The sequence below is a fragment of the Oryx dammah genome, unplaced genomic scaffold (genome assembly GCF_014754425.2).
Source record: "Oryx dammah isolate SB20612 unplaced genomic scaffold, SCBI_Odam_1.1 HiC_scaffold_1, whole genome shotgun sequence".
Taxonomy (NCBI): Eukaryota; Metazoa; Chordata; class Mammalia; order Artiodactyla; family Bovidae; genus Oryx; species Oryx dammah.
This window is the reverse complement of record NW_024070185.1, coordinates 43,937,758-43,956,996: the sequence shown is the minus strand read 5'-3', so window position 1 is coordinate 43,956,996 and position 19,239 is coordinate 43,937,758. Positions and strand designations below refer to the sequence as shown.

Sequence of the window (19,239 nt, the reverse complement as noted above, 5' to 3'; positions counted from 1 at the left end):
ACCTATATATTAAATAAAAATGACCTAGGATTTCAACATTTGGGCCCCCAAAATGAGAAAGACACAGAATCAAAGCACATAACCTGTCCACTGTGAGCAGGGGCAGGGCTCCCTGAGCACCATACTGTCTGAGCACACTGTTGAAAACCCCTTTGCTTTCACTGGCCTGGTGGTCGGTGCTCCAGAAAATTCCACTCAGAAGGATCACAAACCCCAGAGGCTACACTTACAACCACCAGATCACTACACTTACAACCAGATCACTACACTTACAACCACCCTCAGAAATTCCCTCACATTCCTGAAGCTCTATTACAATCCTTGCCAGCACTCTCTTCCCCCTCCTGCTGACACTCCTCTTTGAATCAGGGAGTTCACCCCTGGGCTTTTTTTCGGAATTTTTCCAACATCATATTGTGAGGTCAATAAAGAGAGATTCATTGAGAGAAGCAAGACAAATATGATAAAAGCCTTTAAAAATATCTTTTTAGGATAGAAAAAGGAAGAAGCAATTAGGAAAGGACTACCTGCCAAACCACAAAGAAAGTAGTTCATCAAGGAATGCTAATTTCTCTAGCATTCATTTGGAATTACCTGCCCTGGAGATCAAGAGACCTTTTAATCAAAGGATGAGAGACCTTTCAAATAACTGGGGTCAGCCTAGGGTCCCATCCAGCTCAGAAAAACCAGAGAGCTGTGCCTGCAGGACATTCATTCCTGCAGGACACAATGCTATGTTTTTAGGTTAACCGTCCAAGGATATTAGAGTTATTTTCAATGGTTAATGAATAGCTTCTAAGAGCCTGCTTCATTTAATTGTCCAAAGGCCAATTGGTCCCAGAGCATATAAAGCTGTGAGCTGGCTAATGAGAGCATTCTCTCTGAGCAAGGGAAAAAGCGGAGTGGCAGGCTTGGGGATCTGGGTTCCAAAGGAGCAGCGATGCAGAACAGAACCTGTCTAGTTCTCTGTGCCTTTGCCCTCCTGACGGGCTTCCTGATGATCTGCCTGGGGGCCTTCTTCATTTCCTCAGCCTCTTTGTTCAACTGCCAGGGGAACTTGACCCTGGCCTATTTGCTTCTGCCTCTGGGGTTTGTGATCCTTCTGAGTGGAATTTTCTGGAGCACCTACCACCAGGCCAGTGAAAGCAAAGGGGTTTTCAACAGTGTGCTCAGACAGTACGGTGCTCAGGGGGCCCTGCCCCTGGCCACAGTGGACAGGTATGTGCTCAGAAGCTGGAGGACTGGGGAGGGCTGTGGTGTGGCTGAGTTCTGGAAAAGGTCAATGACTTTTAATCTACTGGGGAGCAACTTACAAGTCCCATGGGGTTAGCAAGGATGTGGAGAAATTGGAATGTTTGTGCACTGCTAGTGGCAATGTAAAATAGTGTAGCTGCTCTGGAAAATGGTATGAAGGATCCTCAAAACGTTAAATGTAGAATCACCATTTGATTTAGCAATTCCACTTCTGGGTATACAGACAAAAGAAGTGAAAACAGGGCTTTGAACAGATACTTGTATATCAGTGCTCATAGCAGCATTCTTCATGATAGTGAAAAGGTAGAAACAACCCATATATCCATTTAGTGGATGAATGGATAAACAAAATACAATACATACAAAAGATGGAATATTATTCATCCTTGAAGAGAAAGGAAATACAGAAGCAGCTATAACATGAATGAACCTTAAAGACATTATACTAAGTGAAACTCGCCAGAAATAGGCCCCCAAAACAAATACTATGTGATTCCACTTATATGAGGTACCTAGAGCAGTCAAATTTCATAGACAAAATGTAGAAGGAGGGAATGAAGAGTTGCTGTTTAATGAGTACAGAGTTTGAGTTCAGGATGGTGGAAAAGTTCTGAAGATGAATAATGGTGATGGTTATAAAACAAGGTGAATGTATTTAATGCCATTAAACTGTACACTTAAAATAGCTAAAGTGGTAAATTTTATGTTATATATACTTTATGACAATAAAAAATTTTGATTAACTTTACTTACAATTAGTATCAGACAACCAAAAATCTCCTAATTTTTGGCTAAACACAGAATCATTTAGGGATAAAACCCCAGGCATCATTCTTAAGATACAGACAGGCTGCGTGCGTGCATGCTAAGTCATTTCAGTTGTGTCTGATTCTTTGCCATCTCGTGGACTCTAGCCTGCCAGGGTCCTCTGTCCATGGAATTCTCCAGGCAAGAATATCGGAGTGGATTGCCATGCCCTCCTCCTCCAGGGTATCTTCCTGACCCAGGGTCTGAATCCAGGTCTCTATCATTGTAGGCAGATTCTTTACCATCTGAGCCATCAGGGAAGCGAGACTCCATAAATTCTTTGCCCTCTTCATCTAAAATATTTTAGCTACTCCATATATCTTGAATATGAGTGATTAGCCATGACAATTGATTTTTGACATGCTATGATACATGATACTATATTTAATAAGATACTAACTACAATGACCAAAATCTATTTCCAATGTTATTATACTAACTGCAAAGTCTTTGGGTTTGCTAAAAGAAATTGAAGGTGAAGTGACTGCAGAAGATGCTTCTAGAGTGATGTTTTCTCTTTTTTCCTTTGGTATAAATGTTACGTGATTGCCTCTAGAATGTGAATCTTGATAAGAGTAACTGATTGCCTTAAAGATGTAGCTTAGATTTTTAAGCACATGCGTACTATTGTACTGAAACACTTTAAGCGATGGTGTCACAACACCCTCATTTTACTGCCTCTTTCCGGTGCTTCTCATAGATGCCCAGCCCACTTGGCATGGCTAAGGGGTCAGTAAATGGTAAATCATACTTCTTAGAAGTATCTTCATTTGAAAGGGGTACCTAGGTTGAGACTTCAAAGCAAAGGGGTCTGCAAAGGTGGAAGTCAGGACACTGGGACTGTGAAGTGGTGTGGGAGAGCGGGGGCTGGGAGAAGTGGACGGGATGTGGGGCAGGCGGCAGTCATCCTGGAGCCTCTCAAATCACTCCTGGGAACAGCTCACCTTGGTGTCCTCAACGCTTTTACATAGGTGCCCCGTGACACGGCCTTGGCTATTCTGTGTGAAGGCTGAGATTTATGCTGTACAGTAGGCGGTTCCTTCAGTTCCTTGGCTTTGGGCCTGGTAACGTTTGGAATGGACCTGTGGCTGCAAATGGCAGTCCTTGTTCTGTTGTGGTTACACACCACAAACACTCCCTGCAGGCCCTGGAAGGATTCACTGTTATAATCACACAGCTCAATCAAGCTCACCCTCACTCTTCTCCACTTCTGTGCCACCTCCTATCCCATTCATGATGGAGAAGCCAGAGGATTTAGCAATTAGCAACATTGGGCAAGATTACTGATGAGTAGATCAACTCTTGCATGAAAGGCTCCTTTAGCCATCAGCCTGCTGGCATGGAAAGGGCCGCTACTGAAATCTATATAAAGCTGTCAGTTGGAATAGTTTGAGAAATCAGTATTTTGTGTGTGTGCATGGAAATGGGGCAGGGGCGAAAATACTTGAAATGTGAGTAATAGGGAAGAGAAGCATCTGATATTGTTCAGGAATCTTCATGGAGCTGGTTTTCATTCATTATTTTGTTGGCTGTGAGGCTCTGAGACCATGAGTACAGCTGACTAGAAGACGATGTGTGTGAATGGGGACAAGGATGTGAATGAACTAAATAACTGGTTAGAGAGACATTCCACAGTCAAGGCCTGTCCCATACCCCTGCTAAGGATCTCCCGCTGAAATTTCCTGGTTCCAATGAGTAAGAGGGGATAATGTGGAATAACCCACTGGGGAAAGTATGACTATAGAGGCATACATCCCATGGCTGATAAAGAGGGTTTTGCTGGAAGAGCAGCACATTAAAAAAAAAACCAACAAAACCTGGGATGCCAGGGAGGAAGAAGAACATCTGTTTCAGAATCAATGTTTTCTAACAGTTTAGCTTCACACAGTGTGATTAGGGAGAGGCGGACATATGCCTCCTTGGCACAACCTACTTAAATAACACACGAATGTTTGTGGCATTTTGTCCCCCAGACCAGGTTTTTACCCTCCAGCTTACGAAGAGAGTCTTGCTGCTGACAAGCAAGCCTGTCACACAGAGCAAGAGATCTCGGGTGCTCCTCCACCTCTGTACACAGAGATGGGCCTTGAATTTCAGGATGAAGATGGGGCCCACCCAGAGGCCCCACCACCCTATGACGAGTCTGCGGCAGACGGGGTGGCGGCAGCAAGGCCATGGCAGGATGCTCAGAGGCGAAGTCAAGAGTGCTGAAGCAGGGGAAGTGCGCCAGCCCTCACGACACACCCTCATGGGAGGCAGCTACTAATAATAAACACAGGCAGGGACTGTGGGAGGAGAAGCCACATCAGCGACCCCAGAGGAGAGCTCGCAGCAGGACCGTGTGAGGCCAATGCGATTCCATGTGTGTGCTTGGCCTGCAAGGGCAGGGTGGGGCACCAGGCAAACATTTCAAAGGGTTCGCAATCACCCCAACCCAGGGAAGCTTTTGGACTGCAAAGGTTTTGTTGTGAGAGCTCTGCTCCTTTCTGCTCATCCCCAACACTTCTCCCATCTCCTGACCGGCAGCAGGGAGGAAGAGATGCTGTTTGGACACCATGCGCCTTCATGGACTGCATTACAAATACTCACAAAGGGAAAAGGCAAGCTGGCCACCAACGGTCATTATCGTTTAAATTGTGGGTTCTGCTGGCTGGTTTCATAGTTATCCTCATTTACCGTATTGCCAGTGGCACGGTAATTCACACATTGTAAGAGATTTGCCCCTGGAACCCATGAATGTTACTTTGTATGACTTTAAGTATGTATATTTTATTTCTATCTGAAAGGAAAGTGACTTCAATACTTACTTTCAAAATGGTTCAAGCACAAAATCTTAAATGAGTATTTTAAAAATGGGATGGTTTTACAAGCATATATGAGAAGATTTCCTAGAGACTCAAGTTGAATAAAGAGAATATTCAAAAATTCACCATACACAGGGTTCAAGGGAAAAAAAGAATTTGTGCTAGCCATAGGTTGTATTAATACAGAAGACATAAATCTTGAAAAGCTTTAAAATACCCATATATTTCAGTGAATCCCCGGTAAATCTCTAGGATTTGAAAGAAAGGAGACTATAGTGTAGTACCTTAATTATTAACAGACAATTCTTTGTGTCTCAAAACACAGATCCAGACACTTTTAGATTTAATACCTTTATTTTGAAGCCCAATGCTTCCTCTTCCGCTTTATTATGTCTTGTGATCTTATTATAAGTTTTAATACATGAGGACAAGTCAGGTGGCAGAGTGGTGGGAGGATATACAGCCTGACGCTTTAGAGCTTGAGAAAGAAACTTCATCTCTCTGGGCCTCAGTTTCCTGCCCTGTCAGGTGAGGACTTTTTGCTGGGATTAATATGTGACAATTATGGAATACCTTTTATAAGGCATGCTCTTTACTACAACTGTTTGTGCTTTTTATTTAGCCCTCATTATAGTCTTCGGAGATAAGTGCTATGGTTATTCTCATTGCAAAGATGTATAACTTGAGACTTCGAGAAGTTAAACCTTTCCAACAACATAGTTATTTCCATGAGGGTGACGAAAGGTCCATAGAAGAGCAGGGAAGACTTGACTTCACACTTCTGTGCTAGGTTGTGCTAATCTTGTCTTATTTCCCTCCTTCCAAGGAAAAGTTAAGACTTATCTCCCCCTTCAGGAAGTAGGCCCCAACAGGAAGGGGAGCCCCAGGGTAGCAGCATTATCTTAAAGCCCTTAGAGAGGCAGCAAAAGTTGCTTTAGTGTTAACCGGCTGGCGTCTCTTTTAAAATGTAAATAAACCCTCCTCCGTTTTTCTGTAGAGCTTGGCCCTCACCAAGTTGTAATTTCCTTTCATCTGATTGTTATACCATGATGAAAGATACCTCCTTCTGATAACAGACAGCCTTGGTGAAGGGGCACAGGAGGGCTTTGGATGCTGGAGGGAAAGATGAAGAGCTTTCAAGGAAGATAGGGTGGTAGAGATGAGATGGGGACCCTGTGGCCTCCTCCTTCTGTTGTTGCTGAGCGCTCAGATGAAGCATGTCCTGACACACAGGAAGCCGTAAGAGGGAATCCTGGTTCCTTTACACAAAGCAGGACTTGGGGCACCTGTGATCTGAGTCCTTGACATCAGGAGCATAACTGGACATGAAGGCCACTCATGGTTGTCCAACAGGAAGGTGGTCATTTATTAGCAAGGCAATTTATCACTTCTCTCTTGTCATCTCTTTCTATTCCTCTACTGAGACGGTTATCCTGGAATTCTTAGGGTCTGAGAGCATTCACTGACTAGAACAAGCTCTATCACTGGGCTTTTGTCCAGAATTTTAATTTGTAATAGATGTTTTTTCCAAATACTACTGAGACAAATGTAACTTTCATTTATATGAGAAAATTGTCTTAATCTCTTTGCTGCAATAAATTTTGTACTTAAATGTTTCCCCTTTTTGCTGTTTTGTATCAGAAAAAAAACATCAATAGAGGAGCATAAGTCAAAGTTTTATTCTCCATGTGAAACTAACAGCATCTAGATGGGTTAATCTCGCAAAGCCTAACAACCTAACTACTGAACGTCAACTACTGATTCAGAAAATAAGCCCAGTGCTTTTTGAGACGACATATGACTAACAGGTGTTAACTGCCTTTTAAAAACACAAAAACAAATATAATCTGAAGCAAGCATCAAGAACATGATTATTACCCACAACAAATTCTGCCTTTCAGAAGCTATTAAAACCCACTGGGCAAATCAAACAAAAGTGTCCTGTTGTGATTAAGAAGAATTCATTGCCCAACCCCTCACCTCCCCAGAGGATTCACTCAGGAGAAGTAGACAACGTATCCCCTTCTCCTCCTAAAGTTTATGATAAAATTAATAAAATTAATACCATGAACTGAGAACCACGATTTTGTGAATGGCAGGGAGGGCGCTGAGACTGAGAAAGTGCAGGCTTTGCTGGCCCCCTCCTCTCCAACGTGAACAGAGGGCTCACGTGTCAGTGGGGAGGGGAAATGCTCAGAGGTATCCTCGCCATTATCACGTCTCTCTAAGTAGCAAGTGAAAGTACCCACGTCCGCCCCCAAAGACGAGCATGACCCGGCCAGTTAGAACAGTGAGGGGCATCTTTCACACAACCGAGGTGTCAAGCGCACTTTTTGACCCCTCCACTCAAAAACTCACAAGCACTTTTACCAACAATCCTATCCATCCTTTAAGATTTTACTTAAACACGCTGTATTTGGCGAGGTATCTCCCCAGCGCATCCATTTTGCAAGATACCTACTAGGTGCTCAAAGACATGGAAAGACGATAAAAGACATGGGTTTACACTGCGGCCCTTCAACATATTCCATAATGCTCCATGACAACTTAGGCTGATTCACATACCAAGTGGGCCTGCCGTCAGCCGCAGGAGCCATCAGCTGTTGAAGTCTCCAGCCGGTGCGAGTGGAGCAGGCGTTCCGCTAAGCTCTGCTGCCTTGGATAATCTCTTGCTGTGTGTAACTGTTGAAGGGCCAAAGACTGAAACACTAGCAGGAAGTTCATTTCCAAAGGTGCATGATTTCTGTAACCCTTCACCACTCAGGAATGGAACGCTCTTCAAGGCTGGTATCTGGAATATCAGCGCCCATGTGTTTCACAAGTACCTGGTGCGTGATCAACCAATGAAATGGAGGCACCTGTTGTAGCCCTACCGGTTTTCACAGGTGCGTTTCAAATTCCCCACGCCCTACGCAAGTGATGGACATGTCGTCGGGTAAATTCCACGCCTTACATTGAGCCACACTGGCCAATCAGAAGTTACCACGCCATTAACCCTGTCATTGCCTATGCTACCTGCGGAGAACGCTGGCTCAGCGCAGCCAACTGTGAGCCCATTATGCCGCCGTGGGACGGGTCATCAATCTGAGGCTTCCTGTGCGGAAAGCCTTCAGGTCACATGCAAGCCCTTCAGCCTGCAATGTTATTCAGCACTATTCATCCCATGAATATGGTAGATGTGGGCTGCATCTCAGATCAGTAAAATTGATGAGATCTTATTTTAATAATGACTGTCTATCCATTTCCAAGGTCAGTCAATAAACTCAAGAATCACAGATGAGGCAAAACAACTCTTTTGATCTAGGGGGCTGGCTGACACTAAGCAGGATATTTCACGTCCTTGTTCCCCTCCCAGTAAATACCTCCCTGACACACATACACACACATCTCCAAACACTGCCCTATTTGAGAATCACTGCATTATATACACTGTTGCTTGCCACTGTCCTGGGGGCATATGGTGTAGTCAGTGAATCTCTCAATACTAGCTGATCACAAGGGTGGTCCAGACAGTTGCCACACTCATTGTCCCTTCTAGGATCATCTCCTCTGGTCCCCACAACATTCTTGGACCTCTCTAGTCATTTACTCTTAAGTGAGACTGGCAGTTGCAGCTCTGTCTTTAAGAACACGAGGAACATCATGTGCAGAAGGGTGACTTCCTGTCCTTCACCTCTCCTAAGGCTAAAGCAAGAGGACATCCACGTACAGCTCAGCAAGAGAAGCTTGGATTCTATGTAGAGCAGAAATCATACTTTGGCAATGTGAATCTGAGCAGGATCCAGAGGCAGGCTGGGTCCTGGGCCACTATAGGACCTTCCCTTTGGCAACCTTGCTGAGAAAAAGCTCATAAAGATACATGGCTGTGCAGCTGCTGCTTTTCAAAGCTGGACCCAAGCATTTGCTCTGTCTGATACACATAACGCTGTATCTGCTTCAATCCCATTCATCCAAGCCAACCTCTCACTAGACCCAGAGCAAGTCTCCTCTCCAGTCATCCTACCTCTCAGTTTCCAGCCTTGTTCTTGCTGCATTCACCCCTGGTGAAATTCTGTAAGCAATTGTCAGGCTCAGGAAACTCCGCTCTTTGGGAAACATCTTGGTTGCCTAGTGCCTTCCGTCTCTGAGTCAATCTTTCTGTGCACTCTCAAGCAGGTTGCCTGTGCCGCCGTGAAGTTCATGTCTACCTGATTCTTTAGCATGTTTACCACAGCCTCCTGTTTCCAAACTACAAACTCATAGGAGTAGTATTTTATGCACCCATGTGCTGCACCAAGAAACCCAGGATGCCACATAGAGTAGTTGTTCAAGGAGTGCTCGCTGAATGAATGAATGTATATTTGGCCTGCTGGACACACATGATTCCATACTGAAATAAAGAAACAGAATTTTAATGTGAGGATTGATTTACCTGGGGACTTCAAAGTTAGAGATGATGAAAAGTTCAAAAACTTGAGAAAAAAATATTTAAGAAAAACATAGGCTTTGTTAAGCCTAAGGGTGTGCCTAGTTGTGCTGACCGTCATGGACCTCCACTTTAAACACGCTGAGAATCTAAGCAACAAGACAAGTTGTATTCCATCGTTGATGAATTTTATAACTAGTTCCTTAGACTCTCAGCCACTCTCCTGCTATTTTGAAATGAAGATACTTGTGATGAAATGTTAGATACCATGCTTCTGATGCCTAAAGGCAGTTTTGAGCATTATGCCCTCTCCGTTCTATTTACTAAATTCCCAAGGTATTAGGAAAACCAGCCCTGCAAGTGTTCCGAAAGGCAAGTCTATCAGAAGAGTGACCACTACTGGAGTTTCTCAAATGACAAAACAAGCAAAATCCACAATTCTTGCATAAGGTTGAAATCAGAAATTTCTTTTATTGGCTAACAAAGGTCCTAGCAAGTATCTGACAGAAGCATAGATAGAAAATGGAAACCAATACCTTGCTGGGGATGTTTCCCTGCTTGCCCTAATCTTGACTACAGCAATAACACACTGCTGAACAGTCAAAGCGCATCACCTTATCTCACCAGTGACACGGCAAGTGACTGCCATTCCCAAGGAAGCAAAACACGCGCAAACAGGTCCCGTGAACCCAGGCTTCTGGCTGAGAGGGCTGATGGAGGCTGCCAGGGCTGCAATATCCTTTTTCTGGGCCAAGAAAGCCAGCTGTGACCCTCTGCTCTCCAGCAGGGGACCCCACCCTCCCCTCCATCTCATTAGGGCCATCACCCGGTGCCACCAGTCAGGTTCTCTTCCAGCATCCGCTTCATCTCCTACTTGTGGAGCATGTCACCGTCTCCTTTTACAGCCACGATAAGCAAGATCTGAACCGTGTCCAAACAAGTGCAGACCCTCACTGGGAGATAAGACAGCAGAGAGAGAAAGTCAGAGAGAGAGCTGATGTGGTGGTATTTTTGCCGTCTCAGTGGGAATCAGATCGACCCATGTATCAACCCATGTGATATAATCAAGGAAGGGCCTGAAAATGTTCAGCATTCATTCTCAGAATCCTGCCAGGAAACAGCCTCCCGCCTGCATAATGAATGGCTGAATTTGAAGGAATGCAGCCAGCTTAATAGCTAATGTTATTTATAAAATAAGAGAGAAAAAACACCCTTTGATATGTTTTGTTGAAAGTGTGCCATTGTGGCTTGTGGAAAGCTCTAGAAGATGTGAAGAGGGTGGCACAAGGACTGTGGAGATAGGAAGGAGAGTGAGTGGCCATAAAGTGGTTCGTGGGCATGAGGTGGGCACTAGGAGTTGTACAACTTTTGCCCAAGGGAGACGTAACCTGGGATGAAAAGGAGGAGAGTCTTCTTAGGTCTGCCTGAGGGGACCTGGGGCTTAGGGTCAGCTGACTTCTGGCATTGCCCTCTCCGCTATTCCAGAACCTTCTCTCACCTGGCACCAATGATGCCCAGATGCCCTGACTGCTCCTGGACCACTGATTCTCTCTCCAAAGGGCAGATTCCCTCTTGTGACAAACCACAGGTATCAAAAGGCAGTGTAGCTCTCACAGACAACCGAAGACCCTGCTGCATTGCAGAAACTGACTAAAACCCAAACAAAACAGATTTTTTTTTCCCCACCTACACCCACCCGCCCCCCACAACCAGCAAATCATTTTTTTTCAAAGTCCTAAGAGGCGCAAACAGGTAGCAAGAAGGCATGAGTGAAGTGGCCCCGCTGGGCGCACTCTTTGGCCCTGGCGAGTGATCTTTCCTCCGTTCAGGTGATGACGGTGGGGCCCCTCCGGCCGGTTCTCTCGTGAATCTGGGATATTTTCAGCGCGATGGCTATGAGAGGGCTCAGCACTGCCTGAAAAGGAAGGAAGAAAGTCTGTGAACAACTCATGTCAGTCACAGGAGGGACGCAGGGATGGGTTTCTATCCAAGCATCTGGATTCAGTTCCAATTTGCGATGCATAGGCAGTCGTTACAGGGCACCCTTTCTCTGGTCCTTGGTTTCCTCTTCTGTAAGAGGAGGCTGGGGTGGGCAGGGTGGCAGGGAGGAGAGGGACAAGATGATCTCCAAAGTCTTATCTAGCTCCGCAAACACTGCTCTAAGACAGGAACTTGCACAGTCCAACTACTGGAACGTTGGAGCGTTCTAGGATCAGAGTGCTGTCATTCAAGGAAGTTCAGAAAACCCCCCAGTCTTCCTCTGCAACAGCGCCCTCCTCCACATGTACACGCCACAACACACACCCTCCCCCTCTACATGAACTTGAGGAAAAACATGCATTCTCTATCCTAAGTCCACGGGCCTGAAGAACCTTGGTGTTTTCAAGAAAGGCCAACCCTTCAGCTTGTGCAGCAGAAAATAACAGCTTGTCTCCTCCCATCTTGTAACACGGCGGCTCACGGGGCAACTTGGTATCCCTTAGGAGGAGGCAGGGAGCTTTGAGGGCCTAGGGGATAGATTCTTGGAAAAGCAAAGGACATGAAGGGGAGTATGAATTGTGCCTCGCCCTTCAGCTGCTCGTCATTTCATGGGAAGCAGGCAGTATTTTCCAAAGTGAGGAGTGCACACTGTTCAAGATGGTTTTAGGGGGTGCTGGGGATTATTTTCCATGGTGCATTGGACATGGTGCTTGAACACTGAGAAAGTCACTGTTTTCCATTCTTCTTTAATCTTCCTAATTTCATCAAGAGAAAATCTACTTGCTGCCAATCTTTAACACATTTATCAAGACAGAACATGCCTCAGGCAAGAGTTCGTGAGATAGAAGGCAATATTGCTGTATGTTTTTATTGAATTCATTTTTATGGCAAATTTTATTTATCAAGGGATTACTCTTTTATTTATCAAGGAATACTATTTTTTCCATGGACAGCACTGATGTAGTTTGTTTGACATCACTGTAAGTTTCAAGATTAAGGATTTTCTATGCCATACCTTTACATGGTGGTACCTACTGGGAAGAGGTGAGGGCAACTTAGTTGTAAATCAATACTGTAAACACTGCAGGTGTTCTCTTAACAGATCTCTGCTGAACTCTACAGATGAACCTATCTTCCCCATTTCTTGTGTAAAACATCCTGACTGATGCCACTGTTCTCTAACATAGTCACCTACTTCTGCCTCAGCAGCTGAGCTATGTGCTTATTAGGAGCCAGTTACATTTGTTCCTAAACATGTTAATGCCTGTTGTACTTGTTATTGAAACTTTGAATTTATTCAATTATATGTAAGCCAGTGAAATGTGAGAATAAATAGGAAGAGTTCTTTATATGAAAATTAAGTTGAGTGCTTTGGGAAGAATTAGATAATGGTGATTAGTTATGCCTGTCAAGTTACATTTGAGATGTACCTTTGAGATTCTGTAAAATATCGGGGAGAATTTTTTAAAGTATAGAAAATTGTTTTTTCAGATTGCCTCATAAGTGGCTTTAAGTTCTCACTGACAATAAAGAATTTAAAGGTGAACATTACAGATGATGAATTATGAGTGGGAATCTTTTGAAGAAAGATAATCATACCACCAACAGTACACTCCTATTCAAAGAAAAGGTCTTGGACCAAATTCTAGCATATATATATATAAGCAGTCACACCAAGAAAGCAGGAACTTTGTCTAATTTAAGGCTAGAAAAGTGCCTGCTACTTAGGAGGTGCTGGTAAATATTGATAGAATAAAAGAATGCTATATCAGTTTGAAAAATTGAAAGTAATTTGTTTTGTGCTAAAAATACAATGGTCAAGATACAAATGCATTTAATTACCTCTTAACTCTCTTTTTGTTGTAGTGAACCAAGCACTTGTCCCTTGTTCTGACCATGTCATAGAAGGCTTCCATGGTAATTATGAAAACTGAAAGGAAGGAAACACATTTTTGAAAACCCCCTACGAGAAAGGCCTTAAGCATGAGAATTCCCACTCTGAGCCCCAGGTCAACCTGACACAGAAACTGTGGAACTATTTGCCCCTCGAGAGACTGTGAGGGTTTGGGAAGAAGAGCATCTGTGATGATCACCTTGGAGTGAACATTACTTGGATCCTTCCACATATTTTGCAGGAAGCTAGGGAATTCTGAGATCCCTCAGTATGCCCAAGTATGAATTTTATGCCAGCCCTGTGAAATGGGAGCTTCAAGTCATGATTAAGGATCATAAAGTAATGTGTGTTTTTTCTTGCTTGAGTGTGTACGTATATGTGTGTGTGTGTGAGAGACAGAGAGAGAGAATGTGTGTATTTGTGTGTGTACATAGAATGCATGGTCTAGCATGAATGGTCACACCAAGAGGGTAGGAACTTGGTCTTATTTAGGGCTAGAAAAGTGCTGCTATTTAGGAGGCACTGAATAAATGTTGGTGGCAGAAAGGAGGCTATATCAGTTTGATGAAAAGAACATGATGAGGCTGATAGACTTCTGTGGCTATTCAAGAAGGGCACTCTGGGTGAGCAGGAGGGTCAGAATTTTTACTATCACGTTTTTCTTTAGAAATTACATCTCTAATATATGTGAATTCCAGATACTGCTCTCATATCAATCATTCATCATGGAAGAGTCATAAGGCTAAAACTAAGATCATGGCATCTGGTCCCATCACTTCATGGCAAATAGATGGGGAAACAGTGGAAGCAGTGTCAGACTTTATTTTTTGGGGCTCCAAAATCACTGCAAATGGTGACTGCAGCCATGAAATTAAGAGATGCTTACTCCTTGGAAGGAAAGTTATGACCAACCTAGACAGCATATTGAAAAGCAGAGACGTTACTTTGCCAACAAAGGTCTGTCTAGTCAAGGCTATGGTTTTTCCAGTGGTCATGTATGGATGTGAGAGTTGGACTATAAAGAAAGCTGAGTGCCAAAGAATTGATGCTTTTGAACTGTGGTGTTGGAGAAGACTCTTGAGAATCCCTTGGACTGCAAGGAGATCCAACCAGTCCATCCTAAAGGAGATCAGTCCTGGGTGTTCATTGGAGGGACTGATGTTGAAGCTGAAACTCCAATACTTTGGCCACCTGATGCAAAGAGCTGACTCATTTGAAAAGACCCTGATGCTGGGAAAGATTGAGGGCAGGAGGAGAAGGGGACGACAGAGGATGTGATGGTTGGATGGCATCACTGACTCAATGGACATGGGTTTGGGTGGACTCCGGGAGTTGGTGATGGACAGGGAGGCCTGGCATGCTGTGGTTCATGGGGTCGCAAAGAGTAGGACATGACTGAGCGACTGAACTGAATTGAATCTTCCTGAGGCAACTGGAAAGGCTCTCAGATTGGGGAGTGAGAAGAGGGATGAAAAATTAGAAGCCTGTTGATATGAGATTTCTGAGGAGCTGCTGGACACAGCACCTGAGAAGCAGAAAGGAGCACGGGATGGTCTGTTTTGACTCATTCACGTCACAGATGCGGAAATGGAGTTCACAGAGGAGATATGACTTGCCCAGGGTCACATGTCTGTCTGGTGGCTAAGCTGGGATAAGTAACAGTGGTTCCTCCTCTACTGCTCTTTCTATGACACAATTTTGAACGTGAGACCTGTGCATGACAAGGAAAACTAGAGTGGACAAGATGAGCCTAAGGGGAGAGATGGGAGAAATAGTAGGATCATCAGCCCACTGTACCAGACAAGTCCCATGTCAGATGAGGGGCCATGTAGACAGTGGGGAGAACAGGGGGGCAGTAGACAGTGGGGAGAAGAGCATTTCCAATTTTGTGAATGTACTAGAAGTTCCAAGATGACTCTTAGTAAATAAACAAAATAAACTAACAGAGACAACAATCCGTTAGAAATAAAGCCTCTTCTTTTTTCTGTTTCCAGTGTCTCTTGGAGTGCTTGACATAGTTTTTCTACACTCGAGTAGGAAACAGTGAGTGCTCATTCTGCAGCCAACTGTGTCAGCAAAGCATCCATTCAACCATGCTCAAACCACAGTTCTAGTGTTCTTCCTCTACCTTGGATGGTTGAGTGGAGTCTGCTGTTATCTTGAGTTAATAAGCCTAAAGAGGGAAATGGAGTCTGTCTCTAGTTAAAATTTGGATACTTTGTTTATCGTGGATTATTTTTTTTTTACATTAAAAAAATATTGCATTACAAATTTATCTTGAGTACTAAATTTTTTGGCACTCCCTTAAATTTTGTACCATGCTAACCTCACCCTCATCCCAAGCAGAACAGTACCTCTTAACCCCGAAGATATAATGTCCTATTCCATGCAATCTGTGAATGTGAGCTTGCTTGGAAAACAGATGTGATTAAGTGAAAGATTTTGAGATGAGAAGATTATCCTGAATTTTTCAGCTGGGCCCTAAGTGCAATGGCAAGAGTCCTTATAGGAGAGAGTCAGAGGGGGATCACATGCACACACAGAGAAGAAAGAGATGAGACGATGTAGGGATGGGATGGCAAGCCAAAGAACGCCTGCAGCCACCAGAAGATGGAAGGTCAAGGAAAGGATCCTCTCCCAGAGCCTCCAAAGGGAGTGTGTGCCTACCGACACCATGAGCTCAGAATTCTGGCCTCTCGAACTCTGAGGGAATACACGTCTATCATTTTAAGTAACCCAGTTTGTGGTAGTTTGTTACACAACAGCCAGAAGAAATGAATACACCCTTCCTTTTCACAATACCTCCCCAGTCTTCAGCCTGCCCCTTGTCTCACCTCACTGTGCCCCTTGAACTCTGATGTCTCAGTCCGAGGTAGCCCACATTCTCTTCTCCATTTTCACATGTATTGTTCTTTCACTTTGGACTGATGCTAAAATCTCACCCATCCCTCAAGGCCTTTTTCATGAAGTCTGTCTGATATTCCCAGGCAGGATCTCTCCATTCTCTGACCAAAGTCTAAGCTACAAAAGGCAAACTTTTTCTTAAATGTGTCATTTTTCTTCCAAATACTACGTGTCTTGCCTATGAGAGATGCTAAACAAAAATGGTGGGTTTGGAATATTGTTTTGAGTGCTTAATGCAGTGGGTGATCTACTGAGAAACTACCTTGGGCTTTGCACCCCCTTCATCAGGAAGATTCACCAGGAAGAGACGAAACTGTCCATCCAGTCCCCCACCTGCCCCCTTCTCAGGCCAAGCAGAGGCCAGGAACTGCTCTGCCCATAAAGGGTCAACAGGCACTTGGGTGGTTCCGACCAGCACTAAATGTAAACGTGCAGCTAGAGCTGGGTGAAACCTTCACAATCCAGAATTCAAAGAAAAGGAAAGCTATCCAATCCAAGAAAGCAGTAAAGGGAAAAGATCTCTGAGTTCTGGAATTGGTGGGAGCCTCAGCCCCCTCGGATGCAGCATCACCAAGGAGGGAGGGACACACTGAGGAAAGGATAGCCTGTGGGCAGTGGAAAGGACTATTAGGGAAAAGACCCTGCACCCCTGCCCAGAGCAGTACCCCAGACAGAGGATGGACAACACGCAGAGGTGAAGGCAACCACAGAGGCCTGCACTCTTCCCCAGGATGGTGTGTACCACCTCCCTGCTCCATCTCCTCTGAGCTCTTTCATATGATCTGGAAAAGGGAAGGAGCCCCAGATGGCCACTGCTGTGCTTCTTGCCAATTCAGATGGGAGTTAAAGACCCATACAATACAGGAATGTGACATTTCTTGCATCCTAGGAGTCTTGGAGCAACCTGCTGAGATTCTGAGATTATAACTTGGAGGCATCCTCTGGCTTTGTTTCCAATACATCTCAGTGTTGGAGAAAGGGTTTTTGGGTTTTTTTTCTGAACTTTTTAAAAGTTGAAGTATAATTGATTTACAGTATTGTGTTAGTTTCAGGTGTACAGCAAATTGATTCAGTTATACATACATATGTATCAGTTCAGTTCAGTCGCTCAGTTGTGTCCGACTCTGCGACCCCATGAATTGCAGCACGCCAGGCCTCCCTGTCCATCACCAACTCCCGGAGTTCACTCAGACTCACGTCCATCGAGTCAGTGATGCCATCCAGACATCTAATCCTCTGTTGTCCCCTTCTCCTCCTGCCCCCAATCCCTCCCAGCATCAGAGTCTTTTCCAATGAGTCAACTCTTCGCATGAGGTGGCCAAAGTACTGGAGTTTCAGCTTCAGCATCATTCCCTCCAAAGAAATCCCAGGGCTGATCTCCTTTAGGATGGACTGGTTGAATCTCCTTGCAGTCCAAGGGACTCTCAAAAGTCTTCTCCAACACCACACTTCAAAAGCATCAATTCTTTGGTGCTCAGCTTTCTTCACAGTCCAAATCTCACATCCATACATGACCACTGGAAAAACCATAGCCTTGACTAGACGGACCTTTGTTGGCAAAGTAATGTCTCTGCTTTTGAATATGCTATCTAGGTTGGTCATAACTTTTCTTCCAAGGAGTAAAGCGTCTTTTTATTTCATGGCTGCAGTCACCATCTGCAGTGATTTTGGAGCCCCCAAAAATAAAGTCTGCCACTGTTTCCACTGTTTCCCCATCTATTTCCCAAGAAGTGATGGGACCAGATGCCATGATCTTCGTTTTCTGAATGTTGAGCTTTAAGCCAACTTTTTCACTCTCCTCTTGCACTTTCATTGAGAGGCTCTTTAGCTCCTCTTCATTTTCTGCCATAAGGGTGGTGTCATCTGCATATCTGAGGTTATTGATATTTCTCCCAGCAATCTTGATTTCAGCTTGTGTTTCTTCCAGCCCAGACTTTCTCATGATGTACTTTGCATAGAAGTTAAATAAGCAGGGAGACAATATACAGCCTTGACCTACTCCTTTTCCTATTTGGAACCAGTCTGTTGTTCCATGTCCAGTTCTAATTGTTGCTTCCTGACCTGCATATAAGTTTCTCAAGAGGCAGGTCAGGTGGTCTGGTATTCCCATCTCTTTCAGAATTTTCCACAGTTTATTGTGATCCACACAGTCAAAAGCTTTGGCATAGTCAATAAAGCAGAAATAGATGCTTTTCTGGAACTCTCTTGCTTTTCAATGATCCAGTGGATGTTGGCAATTTGATCTCTGGTTCCTCTGCCTTTTCTAAAACCAGCTTGAGCATCTGGGAGTTCACGGTTCACATACTGCTGAAGCCTGGCTTGGAGAATTTTGAGCATTACTATACTAGCGTGTGAGCTGAGTGCAATTGTGCGGTAGTTTGAGCATTCTTTGCCATAGTCTTTCTTTGGAATTGGAATGAAAACTGACCTTTTCCAGTCCTGTGGCCACTATATCTGTTCTTTTTCAGATTCTTTTCCCTTATAGTTATTACAAAATATTTATAGTTTGTTTATAGTTTGAGTATAGTTCCCTGTGCTCTACAGTAGGGAGAAAGTTTTTGATTACATTGCCCTTCAAATCCCAAACACTCACATAATGTACCAGAGAGAACCATGTCCTGGGATCTGTAACTAACTAACAGTCAGGGCCACTTTATAAGGGCCTGGCCCAAAGAGGTAAGTGAGGTTGGAAGTGTATGTCAGCTCCTCTCAGCAAAGCAGGCATCCTTGCAAGGAGCTGCATTAGAGGACAGGCTGCCTTTGTCTTTTCACAAAGATGCTCTTTCCCAGCCTCACTATCCTGTGCATTCCTCCTGAGGGGGCCTTTCTCTAATTCCCCAAAAGGAGCCCTAGAGGCTAGATGCCACCCTGTTTCCAGGAGCCCATATTTTAACTAACAATGATGACTAGTTATTTCAAATCCATTTGAGAAGCATCTAGAAGAGAAACTGTTACTGAAAGCAAATATCAAATAATTTCTTTTGCTAATAAAAGTTAACTGAAAATGCTAAACACTGCAAATATTTTGCTCTTTTATTATTAATACAATGCATACAACCATGCTCCTAAATTTAATCCCCCTTTCATGTAATAAATCTATGTGTCTTGATCCAAAATGGACCTAAAATTAACCAAAATACAGAATATGAAAAATGACTATAGATAAATCTGAATTCCAAGCACAAGCTTCC

General features: G+C 44.1%; 2 protein-coding genes across 2 annotated transcripts in view; one reads left to right on the top strand and one right to left on the bottom strand.

Moving 5' to 3' along the window:
* The first annotated feature begins 892 nt into the window (after nt 1-892).
* Nucleotides 893-6,796, top strand: TMEM252 (transmembrane protein 252). Its single transcript, XM_040248999.1, has 2 exons — nt 893-1,218; nt 4,035-6,796. The coding sequence occupies exons 1-2, from the start codon at nt 941-943 to the stop codon at nt 4,270-4,272; spliced, it is 516 nt and encodes a 171-aa protein (XP_040104933.1). The 5' UTR covers nt 893-940; the 3' UTR covers nt 4,273-6,796.
* A 2,912-nt stretch (nt 6,797-9,708) lies between these two features.
* PGM5 (phosphoglucomutase 5) overlaps nt 9,709-19,239 on the bottom strand; it is a 206,493-nt gene continuing 196,962 nt past the window's right edge. The window contains exon 11 of the mRNA XM_040248878.1: nt 9,709-11,185. Coding sequence (XP_040104812.1) covers nt 11,096-11,185 — 90 coding nt within the window. The 3' untranslated portion in view covers nt 9,709-11,095. The remainder of the gene's footprint in view (nt 11,186-19,239) is intronic.